We start from the raw sequence: 22,856 nt of genomic DNA on the forward strand, positions 1-22,856 counted from the left end.
CCTATGAAGTCTAATGAAAAAATATCTTATCTATTAAATGACAAATTGGGACTTGGTATTATAAATGTACATGTGTGTTATTCAGTTTTTCCCATGTTGTTCCCAGTTGTAGATTTATGATGAGGGCTCAAGTGCCTCTTCTTACTTCTTTGTTTTCTTTCTGCTGTTGTTCATAACTGTGCAGTCACAGTGTGGATATAAATAACATAACGTACCTCATTACAGACACATTTGAGTCGTATTTGGGAATTTATTCAAGCATTTATACTTGCCTAGTGATATAAATATGTCCAGATTTGTAACTCTACATTCTCGATTAAAGTAACACAGGTTTAAAAAAAGAAAATCAAAATCTAGCAGTGCAAGAAGTGTGATCGATGTGTTTTTCTTGAAGGATTACACACACTTTCCATGTGGCCAGCAGCGTTAATCTGTCAGTGAGCAAATAAGCAAAGCTTTTAATCAAATCATTTTAAAAGCAGGCGATCTTTCAAGTGACCACAAACAAACAACACTGCTGTGATCAATCAGTAGAGTTAAAGAAGCTGTGGAAGTTGTGTGCACGATCGATGACAGTGTCTTGAATAGTTGAGCTTCGTGGACTGTGTGTTCATGCCTTATTTGGGCTGCCCAGTTCACACAATCTGTGTGTCACTGTGTGAGACTTGGCCAAAGATGAAGAGAGACTGTCGGGTGCCAGGATGGGTCAAAGCAAGACCGGAGGAGATAAAGAAAAAAGATTGAGATAGTTTGAGGTTTCGGGGGAAAGAAAATCCAGGTGGTGAAGACAGAGCAAGAAAACGAAAGGAGAGAGAGAATGATGGAAGGAGGAGAGGTTTTGGGGAGGGGGTGGTGATCCTCTGGAGCCAATGGAGAACAAGAAAGGAGGATTTCAGGGAGGGTAAAGCCCTGAAGGGACAACTCACCGTTCAGCACTCAGAGAGGACAGGGGAGGACTCACCTCACAGAGAGACACATGGAGGATGACAAGGAAGAATGACAAGGAAGAGGACAGATGACTGTGTTCAAGGAGGCCCAAGAAAACCTTCTATCTGTATTTCCAGGAGACGCTCATATTGAGAACACAAGGTGGACGTATTTACTGGACTTAGAGACACTTGCAGCCAACTGTTGTGTGTGTACTGGGAGAGAGAGGAGCTGTGAAGTTCCTGTCCACAAGCAGGAGACTTGCCCCCCGCGTCCAGGATCAGTTCTTCATATGCGTGAGGTTTCCTGTGTACCAGGGTATAGAACAAGGTGGGCTACGGTGGTTCAAGCTCCAAACTGTTGCTCTGTGTGAAGGAGCTAAACACACAACGCAGGACAGACAGGTTGGGAGAGGTTGAGTCAGAATTGGACATCGAAGGCCACAACAGCAGGAGGAGAATAACTTGAGGTTTTGTTTTGGTGTTGTGGACAATGAAGGCTCTGCAGAAGAATCAGGGACGCACCGACCAGATGTTGGGAGCCATGGCTGACGTGCTGACTTCTGTGGCCATGCCCAATCAACAGTGGGTGAGTTGTGAAGCCGTGTTTGTGCGGTCACATGAAAGCTAAATGTCACAAACAAAAGGCAAGCAGCAGATGCATGTGGAAGCATTTTTCCGAGCTCGCAGAGCGTAACGCAACATCATAACACTCATGCTGAGTTTATTTTAGGTCATAAGTATAACTTGGTCATAAACCTAAAATGGTCAAGCAGGAGAAGCAGAGAGAGGGAGAGTGAAAGAGAGAGAGAGAGGATGGAGGGGTTGCCAGTCTCCGTTCAGTGCTCAGCTGGAATCTTGGATGTTTCCGAAGAGGAAGCAGAGTAGTGGTGATTAAACCATCTGACCATAAATAAAGTCATGCTGGACTGACCCCCTGCTGCAACACTGCAAATTCATCCTCCTTCTTCCTTCCTCAACTTTTTCTTTATGTTCCTTTCTTCTTTTTCTTTTTGTTCACACATTTCTGCATTGAAACTGTTACAGGTGATTCTTTCTATTTTATCCGCAATTTTAAATGCTTATCTACAAAATCAACATAAAGTCTAGCATATAATTACATTTAATGAACTTGACTGAATTTAAGCACAACACAACAAATGGAAATTGAAAGAGTCAAGGGTCAGAGTGAGTTAAAAGGTCCAAATGTCTGTCTCTTTGAAACTGTTTATCTTGATGAATCATTTCCTCCCTGCCAAATAGTGGTAAAAACCATAGGAGTGATTATAATCTCCCTCCATCTCTGCAGAGGAGCGATAACTCCTTTATAAACCTCTGCTCTGCTGCTGCCAGGCTTTAAATACAAATTGAAACTGTCGTCTGAGAGGCAGCTTTTTTTCAAGCTCTGTGGCAAAAGTTGAACCTCAGTGATTTCCACTGCATTCTTGTTCAGTCTGTAATGGAGGAAGAGGGTAAAGAAAGATGCCGGGAATCGTGGAAACAAAAGCAGCCGCTGGTATGTTTTGTGGTTACGTGACCAAAGGTATACTCTGTACAATATACCATCACTTCCTCCACCGCTGACAAGGGCATCTCTGTGTGTAGCTCTCAGAGGGGGGTGAGGCGGACCTCCCATCAAGCGAGGATGAAAAGGGGCCTGTCCAGGGCCTGTGGGAGCCGGAGGGGCTGGAGTGGGAGCAGCAGGCCGCCGCCACCACCAACACAGAAAACCCAGAGCGGAGAGAAAAAACAGGTAAGACCTGAAAGAGCCGCACCGAGCGTGACAGACCATTTTGTTCAATAAAACTCACAATGCTAGTCCAAACACTGGCTCTGACCAAACCAGTCAGAGCTTAGACACTCACCGAAACACAAACTTTCAGAGTCGGCTTTGATTCTTTGTGTGCGACGTCTCAGATTTCAGCGCAAGTGACATGTAAAACAGCCTGCTCGGCCACTCCATCACTCTGGTGAAAAAAGAAACATAGTAAACAGTGATGATTTCTTGATCCAAGATTCATGATATAAACAAAAAACATCTTGAATCTATTACCTGCCATGTGAGCTACTGCCCAGGCCTTTCCAGCGAAGTTTCAGCTAAGCCTGCTCTTGCATGTTAGCCACATGTGAGTCAAAACAGGCCTGAGTCCCATCTGCCATATCTGATGGTGGTCATTAGGCAGTAATAACTTCAGGGGAAGTATCAGATGGGAGTCACCTGGGTGTTTACTCTCATTAAACTCCACCCTCCGTATCCTCTATTAGCACTGATGAGTTGAATTGCTTTGCTGTAATGTAGCATACATAAGTACGTGAGAGAGACTGAGAGTTCTTGTGTGTGTGCCTCTTTGCTCGAACACTTTCCAGATGGGGCAAGAAAACATGTTCAGCTGCCGGCCTTCCCCTTCTGACCCAGCACTGTTGTACTTTCTGATTTTTGTTGTGAGAGGGTTGCGTGCGTTGCCATTTTTTCCTTCAGTGGAATAGAACAAAAGGAGCTTTGTCGCTGGCTCAGGGTTTGGGTGAGGGAAAGTGTGTGTGTATACATGAGAGGTTTGCTGGTGTGCACCGTGTGGCCGGACCACTGACTGTTGTGCAGAAAGGTACATGGCGTACACGAGGCGTGTGAGTGAGGCCAGAGGAAGCTGTCAGCGATGCTTATCTGTAATGGTCTTACTAGGATCGGGTGTGCTGCTGAGGTTAATGCTGCCAAATATTATTTTAGCTCACAGCTCAGGGCTCTGAAAAGCAAGAAGAATTCAGGGCCATAAGGATGTTAGGGATGATGACCACAAGGGAGATTGTTTATTTCAATCCCAGACGAGCTCTTCTGTTCAAATGTTTTTGCGTAGCCCAATTTCCTCCGGATGGGAAATTGGATGGAAAAATCTATGAAACACAAGAAAACATCTGAACCCACGACAACAAGATACAGATGATGTTGTGGCCTAAAGTAGAGCTCCACTATAAGTGTTTAAGGGGACTAGCAATTCATGGTTGTTAATGTGATCTGTCTACCTGAAGTATTCAAATGCATCCACTTCCCCCCGTGCTCAGGTCCAGCACGGGCGTTGCCATACACGACGGCCACCGGAGCCCGCTCTCCGGAATGTCAGGCCACGCACGAGACGCAATACACGGAATAGCTGAGTCGGCGCGGGCTGTATCTGCAGCATGCGCATTCTTGGCCCGTAATGTACCCCCCTCTTTCTTTGTGGGGGGACATAAGATTAACAGACAAATTTTAATTTGTTTCCTCTCCATTCAATATTCATATAATCAAATAATGGATCAGGGTTTTAATGTGTGAATGAGCTAATTAGTTTTTATCAGAATCTGTGTATAATGTTAAATACATGAGTGATTTTTTTTTTTTAAATGAAGACATTGAAGAAAAGCATTTAAGTAAAAAAAGCAATGTTGGTGAATTTTAGTAAACTTGTAGTAGAAACTAGATTTGATCAATATTGGCCAAAAGATAGTTATTCCATTGTAATTTTCTCAATAAAGACCTAAATCTCAAACTTTTTTTGACAAAGTTTTGAGACAATTTTACATTTTCATTTAAAGTATATATTTATACAAGACAATTACACCATTTAAATAGTTTATTTTACAATAAAAATATATGCAAATTACCATTCTACCACTTAGATGAGGTTATGTGAAACTTTATTGTCCACAATGAGGACAATTTTCTTTTACTTCAGGAAAAACAACGATATAGATTACAAATAAAAACAAACGAGAAAATAGAGTTTACTCACAGACACTTAAATACAGTTCAACAGACCCATTACAAAAATAACATAGAGTTCAGGGCCCCATACTTAATTGTTTTAACAACTTAGGACAAAAGATTACCTGTTTATGGTGGCACATGGCTGTTTAATGGATGGTACGAATCACTTGTTAAGTCTCAAGCTTTCTTTTTGGTATTCACAGCTGTTGCATCTGTTGTTTCCCTATGATTTCCCTGTAGAACCAAAGTTAGTTATAAAAAGGTTAATGCTTATCAACCACTAAAAACACAAATACAAATGGCTGCATGGTTTGATTGGCAGAGGACATTTAATTAAAGACGGGGCTCACAGGACTGTAAGTGCTGTCTGGGATCTGCTAGTGGCGTCACACAGGTAACTTCTTGTCTCCACCACGATCAATTATCTTTATTTCCTTATCCCACTTACGTTTAACTCCCCCTCTTACTCAACAATGAACTTTATCACAGTTGGACTTTCTCTTCTCCTCGAATCGTTTTCTTTGCCCTCATTTCACCCTTGTTTTTTTCTCCACTACCTATGTATCTCCACTCTCCTCAACGCAATGTCCTCAGCGGTGGTATGTTAAACCAGGCCTCCTCCGAGTACACAGAGCTGCTGATCATATTTCTCTCAAATCTCATCTGTTCCCCCCTCTCTCTTCCTCGGCTCCTCAGACCCCCGTCTATACTGTTAGCACTCTCGCTCTCCCCAGATGAAATGTGTGTCTGTTGTGTAACACAGATCAGTGATGGATGGCCACGTGTGCCCAAGCACTCTGTGTTTTACTATGTTGTCTTTTCCTATAGGTAAAATGCATGAGGCCACAGGAAAACAGGAAACTGCATTGAAGCAGTAACAATAACAGTGCTGTAATCGACACACAACTGCATGAGTACACTGGTACAAACCCACATACACTGTTAATGTCTCTATTTCAATATACACATGCTCACATGCAAGAACATTTGTGAAATATTCTCACTTTTCAATTTCCTCACAAAAATGGTGAAGAATTTAAATATTTACATAATTTTCTTCCTGAATCCTCAAATAATTAAAGGATTTAAAAAATGGAATATCAGAGACCTGAGCTAACATATAGAGGGAAAACATCCATATGTTCAGAAGGACTATATGAACCCAATGTGGTGGCGTGCATATTTCATCACATTGACCTTATTTATGAGTAGTTGTTCTGTAAACTATGCAGAAAATGCATGCCCTTGTCCATATTGGGGTGTGTGAGAGGCTGAGACTGTGCCATCCAAGGAGAAGTGCTGATCTCTGAGGACCCTGCGACTGAACTGTATGTGTGTGACCTTAAATGGGCAGAGATCCCCCTGAAGTTGCATCATATTGTATAGTAAGGGCCAGAGATTACACAGCCTTACCTCACACAGGTAGATAGTGTATTCTTTTGTGCGTATATATCTACACAGTTGTAACAGCGTCTACTGAAATGCATGTCAGATGACTCCTTACATCCTGAACTGGGAAATATAACTAGCACCACCAACACAAACTGCAAATCTCTTTAATGTATATAAACCCACAGAATACAGTGACAGGACCATGTGGTTATAGAGTTGTCATAAATATCACAAAGTTAAAAGTTTGATCTTCTTCATCAGTTTTTTTTCTGACTCTCCTGATGTTTTTGTACACAACGTAAATGACGGATCAGTATTTGTTTTAAATCTGTTATCTGCACCTTTGACCCATCGATCAGGCCCTTTACGAGAAACATTCCCATGAAATAGTGAACGTAACTTCAGGTACGAGAGTTTTTAAATAAGTTAAGGAAATAATATGTAGAAATTCTTCAATAAAAATGACTAAACCCTTGACATATATTTTCTTGACTTGTGTACCTACATTTTCTAAACTGTTTCCAACAACGTTCAAACTCAGAGAAACCCCGAGCTTTTTTTTGGTCGCCTTTTAACTACGTCATATTCACTTTACCTACGCCTTTGTCCGTCTCATAACTTCCTCAAAGGATGTGTGACAAAGGAAACACATTTACTCCTCCCTCCAAGGTTTCTCTGTTTTCTCCCCCTGTTAAAAGAGATGTTTTTGTAATTGCTCCTCACTCTATTAGGGTTAAGGGCAGAATACATCACCCCTTGTTAGGCCCTGGTGTGATTTGTGAATATGGGCTATACAATGTTTTTTTCCTTCCACTGTTTGTATTGGTCACTTGTAAAACAACACGATCATTCATTGCCGTTAGTTGCTTAAGGTGAATAAAATTTGAATACAATTCACATCCGTAAACATGATTTGTGTCTGACTCGCCTCAGGTAGAACAACTCCCATGATCCCACGCTTCTTAACACCATCCTCAAACTGGGTCTTTTGGTATTGCTTTGACTAAGAGACCAGTCACCTGTTTACTATCTAAGACTCGCAGAGTCACTGAGTCGTTTCTCTGTCTTCCAGGAAAATAAAAGTCCAGTATTTACTTTCTTTTAGCTCTAGTTTTGGTCACAATCAACTCATGCCTAAGATATGTTGTTTTCTAGCTCCATTGTTCTAGTTGCTAACTGTGTCTCTCTGCTGTTTGGTGATCACACATTAACCCTATTGATTAGCTGCTGCTCACAGATCTATCATAATTAAAAGATCACAGCATCACTGAGTACACATCTTGTCAATGTAATCAAAAGCTTAAATATACATATTGTGTCCATTTAATACAATCTTGTTTTTGTCTAAGGCCGGAGAAGAATGAAGCCAGCTGATTTGGAAAAAGTTTGATTCATTTGATTCATTAAACTATGAACTGTTTCCTATTTAAGAGCCAACTGCAATACAAGCTAGTACACCCTCTTCCTCCATGAAATTGCCCCTCTTTATTTTTTATGTATATTTTGTCCTGGTTTATTTTGGATGACAGGTTTAATCCTCTCAGCCATAGAGGATACCAGTCTGGAGACTTCACAGATGATTCTTCTCAGCTGCTCTTTGCTGGAGGCTGTTGTTGCTTTCTCTTCCTTTTTAAATCACTCCAAATGTGTTCTATTGGATTCCAGTCAGGAGACATATTTGGTCAGGTCATGTTTTTCCCTCACCTTTTTCTTCTTTAAAAACGTTTGTGATTTTCCAGTGAGTTATAAACTTGCATATAGTTCCATCTAGAAATGTCGTCTTTGCAGTCAGACAGTCCCATATCATTACGCTCCCATGTCCGTGTTTCACGGTCAGTGCTGTGATGTCTTTGCCACGTCTATGCCAGATGTGCTGCACCTCGTCTGATCCAAACAAATTCATTTTGACTTCATTTGAAGAACGTTCTGCCAGAATCTCATCAGGCTTCCTTTTATGGTTCTTTGGCAAAGTATCGTCATGAAGTTTGTGTTGTGTTGCTGCAGTGGTCACAGGTGCGCTCACTTTGAGGTTGTAACTTTGGGGCCAGTATTCGCTGTGTAGTCTATCTATGCCGTCTAGTAATTGTGTGTGTGTGTGTGTGTGTGTGTGTGTGTGTGTGTGTGTGTGTGTGTGTGTGTGTGTGTGTGTGTGTGTGCGTTTTGCTTCTGTGCTGGTGATGGCCAGCGGCTGGAGGCATTATGATTTTGTGTGTCTGTCCCATCCTTGTGAACGCGATATCTCAGGAACACCTTGAAGGAATTTCTTCAAATTTGGTATCAAGCTGTCACTTGAACTCACAGATAAACTGATTAGACTTGGCTGGTCAAAGGTCAAAGGTCAAAGTCGCAGTGGACTCAGAAAACATGTTTTTGTCCTCTTGAACATACTGTCTCAAGTCTACTTCGACCGAATATCTTCAAGTTTGACCAAATGCCACTTGGACTCAAGATGAATTTATTAGATTTCAGTGGTTAAAGGTCAAATGTCAGAGATACCTCATATGAATCTGGAAAAAATTGCATTGGTTGTCAGAGGCAATTCTTTTTTCAAATATACATAAGACCAAATACCCTATATTCCAACTTGAAAATACAATGAAACAGTTTTGAACACTTTAGCAATATTTCACAGGGCTGAACTCAGTTTTGTTGTGGGCTTTACTCTGTCTCTGTTGCCTATTCTACATGAATAATCTGCTTCCAAAACATATTTAATGTGTGTGTTTTTATGCCTCTATGCTGACGGCAGCTGCAGCCATAGTCATTGTACTTGGTTGTCCTTCTGATTGCGAGTTCCACTCTCATAAACGTGATATCACAGGAATGCTTTGATGGAATTTCTTCAAATTCAGCAGAAACATTCAGTTGCTGGTAAGAGACAAGTGGGATCTTACATTTTTGTCAACACGACTCATCAGGAATGCTTAGAGCAAAATTGATTACATCTGTGGCATCACACCACATGTGTTTGGCCATAACTCAAGAATTTGTATGCTTATTAAAACAAAATACACATCAAAACTTGTATTCAATTCTTTAAAGGTCTTCACTACACGTATTATATGAGCCTGGACAGACACGGGTGTAAAATGAAACTTGGTTGGTGCAGGCAGAGAAGCGTGAGGAGGTAATTCTAGTTTGTAGAGTTAAATTGCAGAGGCTCGTGTTGTGCTTTTAGAGAAATGGGTCAGGCAGGGCTGGCTGGAAGGTGCACATCAGGCAGGTCAGACACCTCACAGGTCACTGCTCCACAGCACAGCTGGCATTTAGTCTGCAGAGTGACCTGGAAGGGAGGACGCAGATTATAGGGACAGCAAAACATGTGAGTGCACAGGCAGCAGCACTCACAGCAAAAATCAGGAATACAGATTTGTATTTCCATCAGTTTGTTTGTATGGATTTGCAGCATGATTCCAGCTAATTTAGCGATGGAGCAGAAACAAATCTCTTTTTCTGACGTTTCCCTCAACAGCAAAACCGCTGCTTTCACAAATTATTAATTAAAGATAACACGGCAGTGTCTCTCCATGTGTGGTCCCTAGGTTTGCTTTTGTTTAATTAACGTCTTCTCCTTTGGGTGGCGTTTTTAGCTCAGGATTACGCCTTGAACAAAGTCAGCAGGCCCTGAGTCCCGGTGCTCGCATGCTGCTTCTAGAGCAAGGTTCACAGACCAGGTCCAGAGAGAAAAAGCAATGGAGCGAGGCTGCGGGTCAAGTAGAGGAGGAAAACTCTGACAGCCTCCAGTAATTTCCCCAAAGTGAGAGGACATAGTGTGTGATTGTTTGAACGGAGTGTGTGTGCGTGTGTATAGTGTGAATGCTTGTAATTGTGGGCGGTGCATGAGTATTGTGGATGTTTTGAGCAACACGTCTCTGTGGGTGGTGCACCTCCCTTCTGTGTGGTGCAGAGCTCCTGCTGCCTGCAGAGCTGCACTGCATCGTGAGGTACAGCAGTGGGAGGTATGGACTGGTACCAACACACACACACACACACACACACACACACACACACACACACACACACACACACACACACACACACACACACACACACACACACACACTGGTGTAAGTACCAGTACCAGCACTGTAGTTTAGTCTAATTGGAGAAAAACAGCAGCTCTCAGCAGACCAGTGGGACACAACAGAAGAGAACAGGACAGTTTCTCTGTGACTTCTGCTCCGTGATGGGACACCGGCCAAAAAAAGCCTCCCCTCTCATTGGCTTGTCCAGAATGCCAGTTTTCCTTAATTGGCGTTCAGCTTGGAGATGAGGGGAGGGAGAGAGACAGAAAGAGAGGGACCGGGGGAGAAGGAGTAAGGAACATGAAATCTAAGTGAGCATTTTTTGGCAGGATTTCAGCTGGCTGATGAAGTGAGGAGAGGCTAATGTCAGTGGGGGGGTTGGGGAACACACTGCGAATAAGCAACTGCATATCTGCTGATGTGAGAGTTGCTCTAGCTACAGTATTACTGTGCATGTTCATGTCACATGTATCTATTTCCTTGCTCATCCTATAGCTTAAGTTTAATCGAGCAGTGAACATTGTGTTTATAGTAACTTTATTTTTGAACGAGCCGCTTTACATCATAGATCATTCTCGAGATTCCACTCTGAACACGCTTCCTAAATGTGACTGAGTGTCTCTGGTGGAAAGATGCATTCTCCCTATTTGGCTCGTTGGCCTCAAATGAAAAACACAGCCATATATCTGCAAGTGTGCAGATCTGCAGACAAGCCTCTAAATCCATCCCAGTGTGAATGTACTTATATAGATTTTTATTTAGCCGTCTGGGCCGCTTTCGACACACCTGCACAAGCATGCGTGTGCAGATGAATCATCTTTAGTGTGACTATGTGACTCGTCAGGGGGATGCAGAGAGGAGGAAGGAGTGAGGGGGAGAGATAAAAGGAGAGAGATGAATGGGAGTTAATGCATGCCTCACCTCAGATCCCCTGCTCCTCCCTTTGAGCCAGGGGAGGAAAATGTTTTCCATATTTCTGCAAGCATCCAGGGCTTTGTACACGAAGCCTCTGTCAATGGCAATTATTCAGGGTGGTTTCATTACACATAAGATACTGATGGTGTTGAATACACAGGCATACGACTGTATCCGTTGTATGTCAGTATGTTCCACAGTGTGATACTATGTATCCCAAAATAAAACAGTTCATTTAATGTTTACATTTGAAACAGCACCTCTGACTGGGCGAACCAACCTTATGCAACAAGTAAAAAATGCCCCCTACTGGGTGTCTGGCAGTAAAACACTTTCCTCTCCCTCTAGTCTAGTTGGTGTTTTGAGCAGGCATGTGTTCATTCAGTTGGTAATGCTTTGCCCCCTGGATTCTCATCCGCGTGTCTTTGTTTTGCCTCGTTTCGTCTGTTCTGCAGTCAAGTTCGCTGTCTCTCAAACCCACCTTGAATCGTGCTCCCGTGCTTCGACAGTGTTTGTCAGCCATATCAGACAAGTGGAGCCATTCCAGCAGCGCAATTCAATATTCCTCTGGTGAATCGCCCCTTCAATCACAGTCGCTTAAGGCATCCATTATGAGAAAAGAAATGGAGGGAGGGAGGGAGGGAGGGAGGGAGGCCAGGAGAGAGAGAGAGAGGGGAGGGGGGGTGATTGTGATCTATCTGTGTAAGTGTTGCATGTGGCAAATCTGTGTGCGGCCTCCCCCAGAGAATAGATAATGTATCTGTGACTGTGGGGTTTCTCTCTCTGCTGCAGAACTTTCTTCTATTACATGTCACTTTTCTCTGAATATTTTTGAGTGAGGGAAAAGAAACAGATATGAGGAGAGAGAAGAGTCGAATGCAAGTGTGTGTGTGTGAGTGTGAGTGTGAGTGTGCTCTACTTGTGTGGCTAATGGCTGAGGCAGCCCGGCTCGTGTTTGCTCTGACAGTCTCCTGTAGACGACAGAAACATCTTCGACAGCAGTCTGCCACCATCATGTCACTGTGGAGAGATGGATGCTGAAGAGACAGTCCAGAAAAACTATTGAGGCTCTTGACAGTGCACCTGAATTTGTGGTGAATCCAGCGGGGGGGATCCCCTGCTTTGTTCTCACATCAACTTCTCCTTGATCTCTACAGACTTTATAAAAGGAGGCCAGGCAGATAAAGTCCTGAGAAACTGTGGAGCGTCTCACTCGGACATTTGCGTTCACACGTGGAGAAAATCCAGAGAAACTGCGGAGCCCAGTGCATGTTTTAAAGCAGCATATGCCGTGTTCACGTTGTGAGATGAGATCACTCACTGAGTCATGAGCTCAGCTGCCTCAGGCCTAAGAAATGCTGTTTGTTGGTCAGAAACTAATTGGTCAGGTTTCAGACGGAGCAGCGTCTCATAATAGCGTTCTCGACAACCATTTTCGGTTTCCTCCCTGGTTGTAGTTCCATTCTTAGTTGTTTCCTTGGATAAGTCGTCTCGCTGACATTTCAACACTCTGATTTCAACAGCCGGTGACTCATAGTCTAGTGTTAATTCAGTTTAATATGCTCTGATGCAAAGCACACATCTAAATATGGTAATGCTATGTTGGTCATTACACAACATCTCCAGCTTCTAGGTTCAACACACTGACTTGGAAAAGTGACATTATAATGATTATGAAAACATTAAGACTGGCAGATTGTGTATTTTGTGTGTTTGATCTCAGTGATGTTTCTTTTTAATCTGTTTCTTTTAAACCCATAGACGTGTTGCGTCAGTGTCACACACATGCAGGCATCATTTTATGGATGAACAGGTGGAAAATCAATAAATAACAGCACCTGTGATGTTTTTTTGGGGAAATATACTTCGAACACAGATTTTGAGATCAGAGTTGGGCAGTATGATAATGTATTCTTAAGGACGTTTTGCTATAATGTGTATTCCAAGAAGAAGAGGAATTCTTTATTACCTCCGCCAAGGAGGTTTCGTCTGCGTGTGTGTGTTAATTGGGAGGATATCAAAAAGTACTCAACCGATCTCTATGTTAGGGTGGGGCATGACCAAAGTAGGAACCAATTCAATTTTGTTTTGCGAAAAACTGATCGGGGGCTGACCCAGGATTTTTGTTTCACTGATATTGCGAAATAGGGCGTTTTTAAACATTTCCATAATTTAGGGAATAAATCATGGATTTTGATGATCTAATGAATTAAAATGTGGTCTCTTAAGGGGACTGTTAGGCCTTGGTGGAGGTATGGGCTCTAGTTTCAGTGATGAATTTACATATTTTTAATCAACATGACCTACAATATAAAACAAACTTGTCCAGTAATGGATTAAATCATATTTTCTGATGATTATTTAAATTTGGGGATTAGTTTCAGCTAAGCTTGTGAACTGTTCTTTAGCCTATAGGTTAGGCTACACACACACACACACACACACACACACACACACACACACACACACACACACACACACACACACACACACACACACACACACACACACAGAAAGAATGCCTACATTATGAAACGTGAGAACTCCTTCTCACTCCATGGAAACACTAAGAACAAAAATCAACACTGACCCCCAGGATGATAAATGAACACAGACGTCAGTATTGGAGCAGCCCCAGCCAGGAAAGCCCACTACGATCCATTTAGTGAACATATGTACACACACGCACACATTCTTCAGAAAGTGTGTAACACGCCGACAGACCGTGGCTCTGACACTGTGGCTGCCTTACTGGAAAGTACATGACACCTCCAACCCAACATGGCCTCCCCTCTGTAAATAGCATTATGCATCATTACAGACGTTACTATTAGCAGGGTCAGCTCTGAGTGGAGAGCATGGCATTTAATCTGCTTTCTGTGCTGGATACCTAAGAGCATGCATGAAGAAGAAAAAATAACAGAAGACGGCGGACGAGAGAGAGAGAGGAAATAAAAGGGAGGAGGGGGGAGAAAACAGCTGAGAGGAGGGGAGAGAAACAGAGGAGAGGAAGAGAGAAAATTGGGGGAGTGGGAACCTTATCCTAGAATAGCCAGCAACTAGAGCTGCAGACTCCACCCTCCTCACCCCTCCCCTTACTATCTCTCTTTCTCTCACTCTCTCCCCCCTCTCTCTCTCTCTCTGAAGCAGTCTCCCAGTCTGTCATTTGACCAGGCAGTTCACAGAGGCAAGAGCTCAGCACCATAAAGAAAACAGAGGGACGGGGGCTCATTCAATATCACAATAAGCTTGCTGGAATGTTTCCCTGGCTGTTTATCACCAGCTGAAGAAAAGAAACAACCCTGTGAGTGTGGATTTTTCCTGTTGGCTGCTGCTTTTTTCTTTGCGGACTCTTCCTCTTCTTCTCTGTGTGGATGTGGGCTTTAACTCTGTCTGCAGTCCACTGAGGAGCAGGATCCACCTTCACCCTTTTGGGGGGGATTTACACTTTGAGGAGTGGAACCTCTACTTGGGAGAGGGTGAGCGAGGGAGTCTGAGAGACAGAGAGAGAGAGAGAGAGGGGGACAGAGGGGGAGTGGGAGAAAGAGAGAGTGCCGGGCCATGCCCACCTCTGCTCATGGTTCACCAGCATGAAAGGGGGCCACCATCACCATCGCCACCACCGAGGCTGTGGCTGCCAACACTTGTTCCGTAAAGTCCTCGCCAAGTGTGGCTGCTGCTATGCCCGAGTCAGAGGTCAGTCTCTCTCACACACACACACACACACACACACACACACACACACACACACACACACACACACACACACACACACACACACACACACACACACACACACACACACACACACACACACACACACACACACACACACAGTTTGTCATTGTCATTCTGAAGTTTATCTACATTGAGGCTGGAAAAATGCTCTGTGAGTGTTGTGCTGAGTATTGTGTACACTTATCTGTTGACCATACTGAACTGAAGCAAGAAGTGACTCCTCTCTTCTCCTCTCCTCTCTTCTCCTCTCCATTTAATACCTCACTCTTTTTTTCTCCTCCACATTTTCTCAGATGTCCACCCACCTCTCCCTTATCTCTCTTTCCATTCCTTCTGAGCGTGTGCTAATGGTTTAAGTGTAAACCTCGATCCTCTCGCTTGGTCTCTCCGCCTCCAGCTACAGCAACAGATGTGTATCAGACACACATCTGAGCAAGCATATGAAAAAAAAAAAGAAGACGTCCGTCCTTCAGTGTGGAACAGGAAAGAGGACATGAATTACACATTCCTCGCTTTAAGATAGAGAAGGAAAAGTGAGGGAGAGGAAGTGTGTTTGGGTTAGTGTGTGTGTGTGTGTGTGATTTGGAAATTGACCATCCTCATCATGATGAGTGGGTGTCAGTTGGGTATGTGCAGCACGTGGATGGATGGAAGACAGGGGGAGAAACATTCCTCTACCCCAAACAGTGTTTTCAGAGAACAAAAACAGCAGTAATCTCTCTCTCTCTCTCTCTCTCTCTCTCTCTCTCTCTCTCTCTCTCTCTCTCTCTCTCTCTCTCTCTCTCGCTGTAATGAAGTGCAGCAGGAATAGCAGCGGTCCATTAGTATAGTGTGGTCGAGTAAAAGCAGCGGGTGGCATATGTAATAACAACGCGCAGTCGTCCACTGCAGGCCGTGTTGCTTGTTTAGAGTTTATACAAAACTCTGGGCTCAGTGTAACATCAAGCTGAGAGCAGGGCGAATCAGAAATCAGATCTCTCTCCGGATACTTCCTGTCTGTCTGTCGCTTTTCCCCCTGTCGCTGTCTCGTGCACACACATGACCCCTGTCACTGTGACTTGCAGTCTAATAGCAGTGTAGGAGTTTGCACTGTGGTGCCACGCTATGTGTTTGTTCCCTTTTACAAGCCTACATCAAAGGGATAAAGTGTGGCCCACCCGCTGAGGCTCTGTACATAGGGGGGCTCATGAAGTAAGCTTTCATATTATTGGCATGCATTGCTGGATGCATACCTCAGATTCCTCCAGCTTAATCTGTTATGTAATGGATATTCTCCTTTTCCATCACCCGCAGCTCCCCGCTGCACCTCCACCATGTTATCATAGAAAATACACGCACACTTAGATCATAATATATAAACATGTGGGAGATGGGAAGAATGAAACATTTCAGGCTATTTAGAGAAATCTCTTTAAACTTATGATAAGAGCGTTTTTTTCCAAATGGATTTCTTTACAAGAAAACTTTTGGTGTATGCATGTGGCTGGTTTTGGTGCAGTATCACAGGCTGGAGTCTCTTGATCTTGCTTTACGATGTTGAACAGGAGAAATATGAGTGCTCTGTTTCCTCTGGAGACGCCACATTATAAAACTACAGTAGTCTCTTAGAGTAACTTAACTCTTAAAGTGAAGCTGTGTAGTCTATAAAGTCTCCTCATACAGCATATAAAGTACGTTTTTATGTTGCTATCACTACTATGCCGTGGAGCTCACATACAGTGCTTTTCTAATTATCCGTAAAGCAGCTTCTATAATTAACCTGACGTCTGGGGGAGAAGGGGCGGCTGGTGGACTTTTTCTTTAATAGCACTTCCTCTTTCTCTCCTTTTTTATCTAATCTCTTTAAAGTTCTGTCTCTTCACTGAGTGACACATCACATTTTTGGTCTTTTCAAACTCATTCACTGAGTCTGCCTGTGTTGGGAAACTTCCAGTGGGAGCACAACCTGCTCTGACACTCAGGACCCGGCTGTTTCTGTTGTGGTGTTGACAGGAAAAACACTGAACACTGAACAATGAAGGTCTGACTCCTCTAGATCAAGTCCTCAGCACCTCTGACCGCCAAGGCACAACAGTCCCATTAAATTCAATCAAGCTGTGCCAGATTTCGCAACACTCATAGATATAAGTTCAGCAAACATGCCAGGTTTTTTTTCATCAAGAGCCACAAGTTATTCTGTGGGAAATCTGTGAAAATTGTCAAAAAATCCTACAATGTTCAAGAAAGTGAAAAAACATTCTTGGATCTGCCCCCTGATATGGATTCCCACCAACATTTTATTAGTTCTTCCCTGACCCATATCACATCCTTCGACCAAGTTTCCTGGTAATCCGTCCAGCAGACGCAGATAAAAACAAAACCTTGAAGCTAAAATGTGTTTTTAATATGCAACACCAGCGAATGCGGTGCCTGGACTGACTGACATTAGACAATCAAGATCAAAATAAAAAATGATGGCTAATTGCGTGAGCTGCCAGATTTCTAATGTGACACCGATATCCGCAGCAAACAAAAAGATTCCCAGGCTGCCTTGCTCTATTTTCTCGGACGTAGCTGATGCTACGATGCATCCACACCATTCATTGATTCTAAAAGAAGCCACTCCACTCACACCAGAGGAAATGATAGTGTACTGCGTGATTCATTCCCTACTCAGGAATAATAACCCTTACTTGTACGCGGCACGGTGACACACAGTGCAGTGTGCCATTACGTGACTCCATCCCGGCTTCATTCACACGCACACTCAGATCAAAACAGGCCCATGTAGCTTTAGGTAAATAAATAGCTAAACTCAATCCCTTCCGCTGCTGTCGGTCAGACTAAATGATGGTCATCAGTTCTGCCTACAGCCGAGGGACTGCAGTGCGCCAGAGAAACAGGTGAATCAGTGGTTTGCAGTGGCACTCCACTGACTCTGCTGCCACACATTTGTTTTTTCACTTCTTAATCAATGTGTATTGAAAGAGGAACCCATAGACATTAGCTAAACATGATGATGTCTGGATGTGTGTGTGGGGGGGGCTCTGTTTGCTGTGTGTGTGTATGTTTCAGGTTTATTACTTGACAATTGCCAGAAGGTATGACAAAAAGAGGAGATACGACGATATATAAACATGAATGCGGGGAGAAGGGGAGGAGTTATTGATCTGAACTTGACGGAGGAGACCAGAGCGATGGACAGGTGGACAGATGGGTGTAATGAAAGAGAAGAGCATGTATCATTTAGCTCTGATGTAAGAACCGGTCACATCAGCAGATTGGCTGCGTGAGGGCCATTAGTGAGGGCAGTTTCCCAGTAAAAGACTGTTGGCGAACCACATAAAAATAGATGGTGTGCCATTGTTTAGTGTCGTCCACAGGGATTTTCCCAGTCCAGGGGGAGGAAATGAAACCTGTGGATTCAACAAATCACTTCTAATGGGAGGGTTGCACGTGTGTTCAACTTCTTTTTGAGGATCAAACACAGATTGAGTTCACTTAAAAAAAGCCATTTGCATACTCTGATTGATGACACTGAGAGTGTTTTCCTTATACATACAGTACATAGGCATGATATACCACTGCACTTAAAACCAACTCAATCATTTTCTAAATCACATCTTTACTGCGGAACAGCCTCCCACACAACTTATGGTATTTGGGGTGCACACTGAAGGGAAAGCTGTCACATGTGAATGCAGACTGCCAGAGGAACAGAGAAAACAAAGAACTATAAGGAAAGAGTGTTAGATTGGGCTTCAACAAGGTTGCCAACCCATATAGACAAATATATATTTTGAATATAAGCCTCTTTGCTGCACATGCTGGTCTGAATTAACTTTTCAAGAGATAAAGGTTAAGCCGTGGTCAAATATTTTTCTTTGTTGAATTTCGTCTATGAAAACATGTCACATGAAATGAATGGTGATGAATAGAAAACTGCTTCTGAAATCGGTTTATATGCAAAATATACCTTCAAATAAAATTGGCTGCACTGGCATGAAATGAGTTTGAATAATAATGTCTGAAAGAGTGAAGAACATCCATCAATATCAAACTAACAAACTAAGCGCTCTTTCTCAAACGTTTTTGATTTAACATTCATCATTATATTTGAAGCTGCGCACATTTTGTGTGAACTTTTAAATACAAACTCTGCTGCCTCTCATCAGAAGGCTTTTCCATATAAGTCAGCAAAGGGAGATTTAGGTTTTAACTTAACAAGAAAGGCTCAATCTGAGCTTCCTTTTCGCTCTCACTCTGTCTCTCTTCTCTCAGCATGCACTTACAGATGTCTCCAGTTTTTTTGGTTGTGAGATTTTCTCAAAATATTCCCGGCCCACTCTGTTCCACCGTGCGACAGTAAGCAGCTTTACCTGTGTCTGAGATGACTTGGGAGCAGCTGTAACAGCAGCATAGCAACAAGAACAACTTTTCTATCTATAGACCTAGAATATCCATCTTTTCCCATAATAAGTATCTCAATCTTTCTGTTCCAAATGTCTTCCTCTCTCCGGCCTTCTCTTCCTCTGTATTCTTCTCCAGCCGCCCTGTACATGCATTTTGCATTTATACGTGCTCCCTGTGCATCTGTGAGTGTGTTTATTTGTGGGCATCGGGGGCTGGTGTTGACTCATGCATGCAATGAGTTAGGACAAGGATCCCCCCCAGCAATGACATACACACACACACACACCCCCACATGCATATTTATTTACATGGTTGAATGACAAAGACAGAGAGAACAGACAAAATCAGGGAAAAGATTAAAAAGACCCAATTCAAAGAACGTTAAATGGAACCATAAGTGCTGCACACTCTGTTCCCTGCCCATGTGTGTCCATTGGGCATACACACATGTATTTGTATTTGAATACATGCAAGGTGCGTTATGTAATTTTTATATTATATAGTTCAATGAAGAGAGAAACTATCAGCAAATTTTTGCCTACACTTACAGTATATTATGAAGTTGCTGCAATAGATTAGGCCAATAGAACCTTATGTTTATCAACTAGAATGACACTCAGGAAAAACCTCTGCAAAAAGTCCCCTAAACCACATTTAAATGAACAAGATCCCGATTTTTATTGGGTTCAGCATCTAAGAAATGAGAAATTATCAAATATAAGATCTTGCAATGTTAAGGGAAGTGAAACAAATTCCCTGTTCCTGGGGTCATACCAAATTCCAAACATTTTCACGGAACTTGGTTCAGTTGTTTTTGCATCATCCAGCTAACAAACAAACATACAAACAAACCAACAAGCAAATGGAAAGGGGTGAAAACATACAACTCTGATGCGGTTAATTATTCCCATCATTGTTTAATCTACCGAAACAATAAATCAATTTCTTGTTTGGTCATAAAATATAAAAAAATAATGAAAAATTACATCTTATAGATTTTTTGGACTGACCCACAGTCCAGAACCTTCACGGTTTATTTATCAAGTATCACATGAAAAGCAGCAACTTCTCAGAACTAAATCAGATGAATTGATTATCAAAACCCACTAATGGATCAATCGTTCCACCCTGTAACTGAACTGTGTGACTTTGTAAAGTATTTTTTTTATCCGCTCCTCATGCTTGTTGGCTGGTTCATTGTGTTCAGCAGAAGACACGGCTCATTTGCAGTTTCCAGCCAATTTAGAAGAAAATACTTCATCATAGTCGGGGAAATTATTTTTGTCCACTTGCCCTCCATTTCAGACTCTGAGGGCTGGATGAGTTACAGCCCCTTCACGTGGGAGGGTTCAGCGTCCCTCTTGCTCAAGGGCACTTTAGCAGTGTGGTTGTTGTTGAGTTTTTTTTTTAGACACATAGGAACATGATCCTCAAGGGTTTCCTCGGCTAACCTGTGACCCTATGACCTGAATGCATTTAGATTACAACTGGAGTTCACTTTTGACAGAAAGCAGCACTCTTGGCAAATGCTGGGGGAAAATTGCCTTGACCAGTTTGTCTTTTTATGTCTCAGCGGGAGCAACCTTCTTTGTCATCAGCTTATAAGGCAGAACTCAGACATTATGGAAAAAGCAACAAAAATAGCTGAAATTGAAGGTATGCTGCTACACTGCTGTGGGCCCGGCCTTGTGCTCGGCAGTCTGAGATATTTATAAACGCTGCACCCCGGCCCACCCTGCACCTTGTCATCTCCTCCTGACCTCCCACCCAACCCCCCGTCTCCTCTCTGCCGGGCAGCCGATCTCCTCCGCATTGTTTCTCCCTCACTCATACATGGGAGACAAGGACGCAGATAAATGAAGCGAGAGAGAGAGGGAGAGAAGCCGAGTGCGCTCACTCAGCGACCCAGTGCTCCCAGTCTCCCGGCTGGATGGGGAAATCAGCCGGTCTGAATTTCGGGTTGAATGTTGCATGATTTGCTGGCTTTGGAATGTGAACACCAAGTGGAGCATTAAAATCATTCCTGGGGCATTCTCATTTTCTCTCTCTCACCTCCTCTTCCCTGAGTTTCTCTCTCTCTCTCTCTCTCTCTCTGTCTCTCAGACTGGTCGGCATAAGGCCAGTCAGCCGATTATTAATTATATCTTCTCCCCTTTTCACTATTTTCACCATCTCCCTTTCCTCACAGTTCATTCTCCTTTCCTTTTTGCTCCACTAGCATGGCCTTGCCCTGACATATTTCCAGGGCTCCAGTGCACTTCTCTTCCTCTCTCTTTTCTCTCTCTCTTCCTTAGGCCTCTGTTTGTAAATGTGCAGAGGAGAAGAATGAGGGAACAAATTATGAAACACAGGAGTGCATTCCATACCTTGTTTAGAAAGAATTCTCCAACAGCGCAGAGGGGGAGAGGAGCCACTTCCCCCTGCGAGTCTACCCCCACTTTCAGGCCATATGGGTCTTTTTACGTCGGTGGTCTTTAGGAGTATCTGTTACATTTGTTCTGACCACACTGAAGCTTGGATATTAGTCTTAGTGTCCCACTCACTCCTCATTATGTTCAATCAAAAAGCTCCAATGCTGCTGTAATGAGGTGTGATTGAGTGCAGAGCAAAACGTGTTGACTCTGGTGGAGGAAACTTAAAACCACTAGACAAATATATGAGTAAAAGTAAAAAGTACCACAAGAACTTTTCTACTCGAGTAAAAGTACTAGAGTACTTGCTTTTTAATATACTTAATCTATTAAAAGCAATTGGCAAATGTAGCTTATTCGCTTCGCTTTATCGTTATGAGTGAGTGCTGCTGCTGCAGGAGGCGGAGTCCAATGTTACCTGCCCACCCTGATTGGACAGTGGACCAATTCCCTCTCGTTATTGATTACTTTTGAAAATATATAAAATCATGTTCCATGTTCCACGTTCCACTTTATCTTATGTGATTTACTTACATTTATATCTCTGCCTTGTTGTACATTCAGTTTGAATGGTATATATTTTTAATTATATAATATAGGTCATTTTATTTTAGGTTTAGGAACAACAGATGAAAATAAGCTTATTTAGTTAACTATTAAATGTTAAATGTTCTCAATGTACTTTGTTATACTCCCCCACTGCTTTTTACTCAGAACATCTTTTTTCATCCAGTCAGACTGGAGCATGCTCACTGCAGGTCTCAGAAACAGGTTTACTACAACGTCAACGTCCTTCAGACTAGACACTGATTCTGGATCGTCTCCCTCAGCGATCCTCCTCAGATAATTCTTGATAAAGGCCTTTGCTGAGAAACTTTCCATAACAGTGCTCTAAGCAAAGCAAACAATGGAAAGTGACAATATTGAGGTCAATGCAGAGTTGTGCTGATGAAGTGAGTTTGCTGCTTCTCTGCAAGTCGACCCTGAGGAACAACTGCCTGTTGCCTCTGGGAGAGGTTTCCTCGTTCTTAATCAAATCTTCAGTTCAGACAGTGGACACATGAGGCCTCTACCAGTTTGTTAGTGGTACAGTATATGTTAAAGGAAGCTCTAAAGGCTTTGGTTCCACTGTCTAATAATAGAACATCAGTATAGAGTGTTGTTGCCCTGTTGACTTCTGACCTAAATTGCGTCTCTTGTTCATCTCTGTGATCAGACGACAGTTGAACAAAGTCATGGTTCATCAGCTGCACAGTATCTTAAGTATTAGTAAATCATAGTGACTTCTGGGTGTGAAACACAACTCTTTTTCAAA

The 22,856-nt window shown here is 42.8% G+C and overlaps 1 protein-coding gene across 3 annotated transcripts in view; it reads left to right on the forward strand.

Moving 5' to 3' along the window:
• The first annotated feature begins 957 nt into the window (after positions 1-957).
• The window catches only part of arhgef25a (Rho guanine nucleotide exchange factor (GEF) 25a), a 46,711-nt gene continuing 24,812 nt past the window's right edge, over positions 958-22,856 (forward strand). The window contains exons 1-2 of one of the 3 annotated variants that reach the window (XM_035159460.2): positions 958-1,515; positions 2,532-2,679. In XM_035159460.2, coding sequence (XP_035015351.1) covers positions 1,420-1,515; positions 2,532-2,679 — 244 coding nt within the window. In that variant the 5' untranslated portion in view covers positions 958-1,419. Of the gene's footprint in view, positions 1,516-2,531; positions 2,680-14,144; positions 14,697-22,856 lie in introns of those variants that run through there. The other 2 variants (XM_035159461.2, XM_035159462.2) reach the window with 2 other exon arrangements.

Source organism: Hippoglossus stenolepis, chromosome 6 (assembly GCF_022539355.2).
Source record: "Hippoglossus stenolepis isolate QCI-W04-F060 chromosome 6, HSTE1.2, whole genome shotgun sequence".
Classification (NCBI taxonomy): domain Eukaryota; kingdom Metazoa; phylum Chordata; class Actinopteri; order Pleuronectiformes; family Pleuronectidae; genus Hippoglossus; species Hippoglossus stenolepis.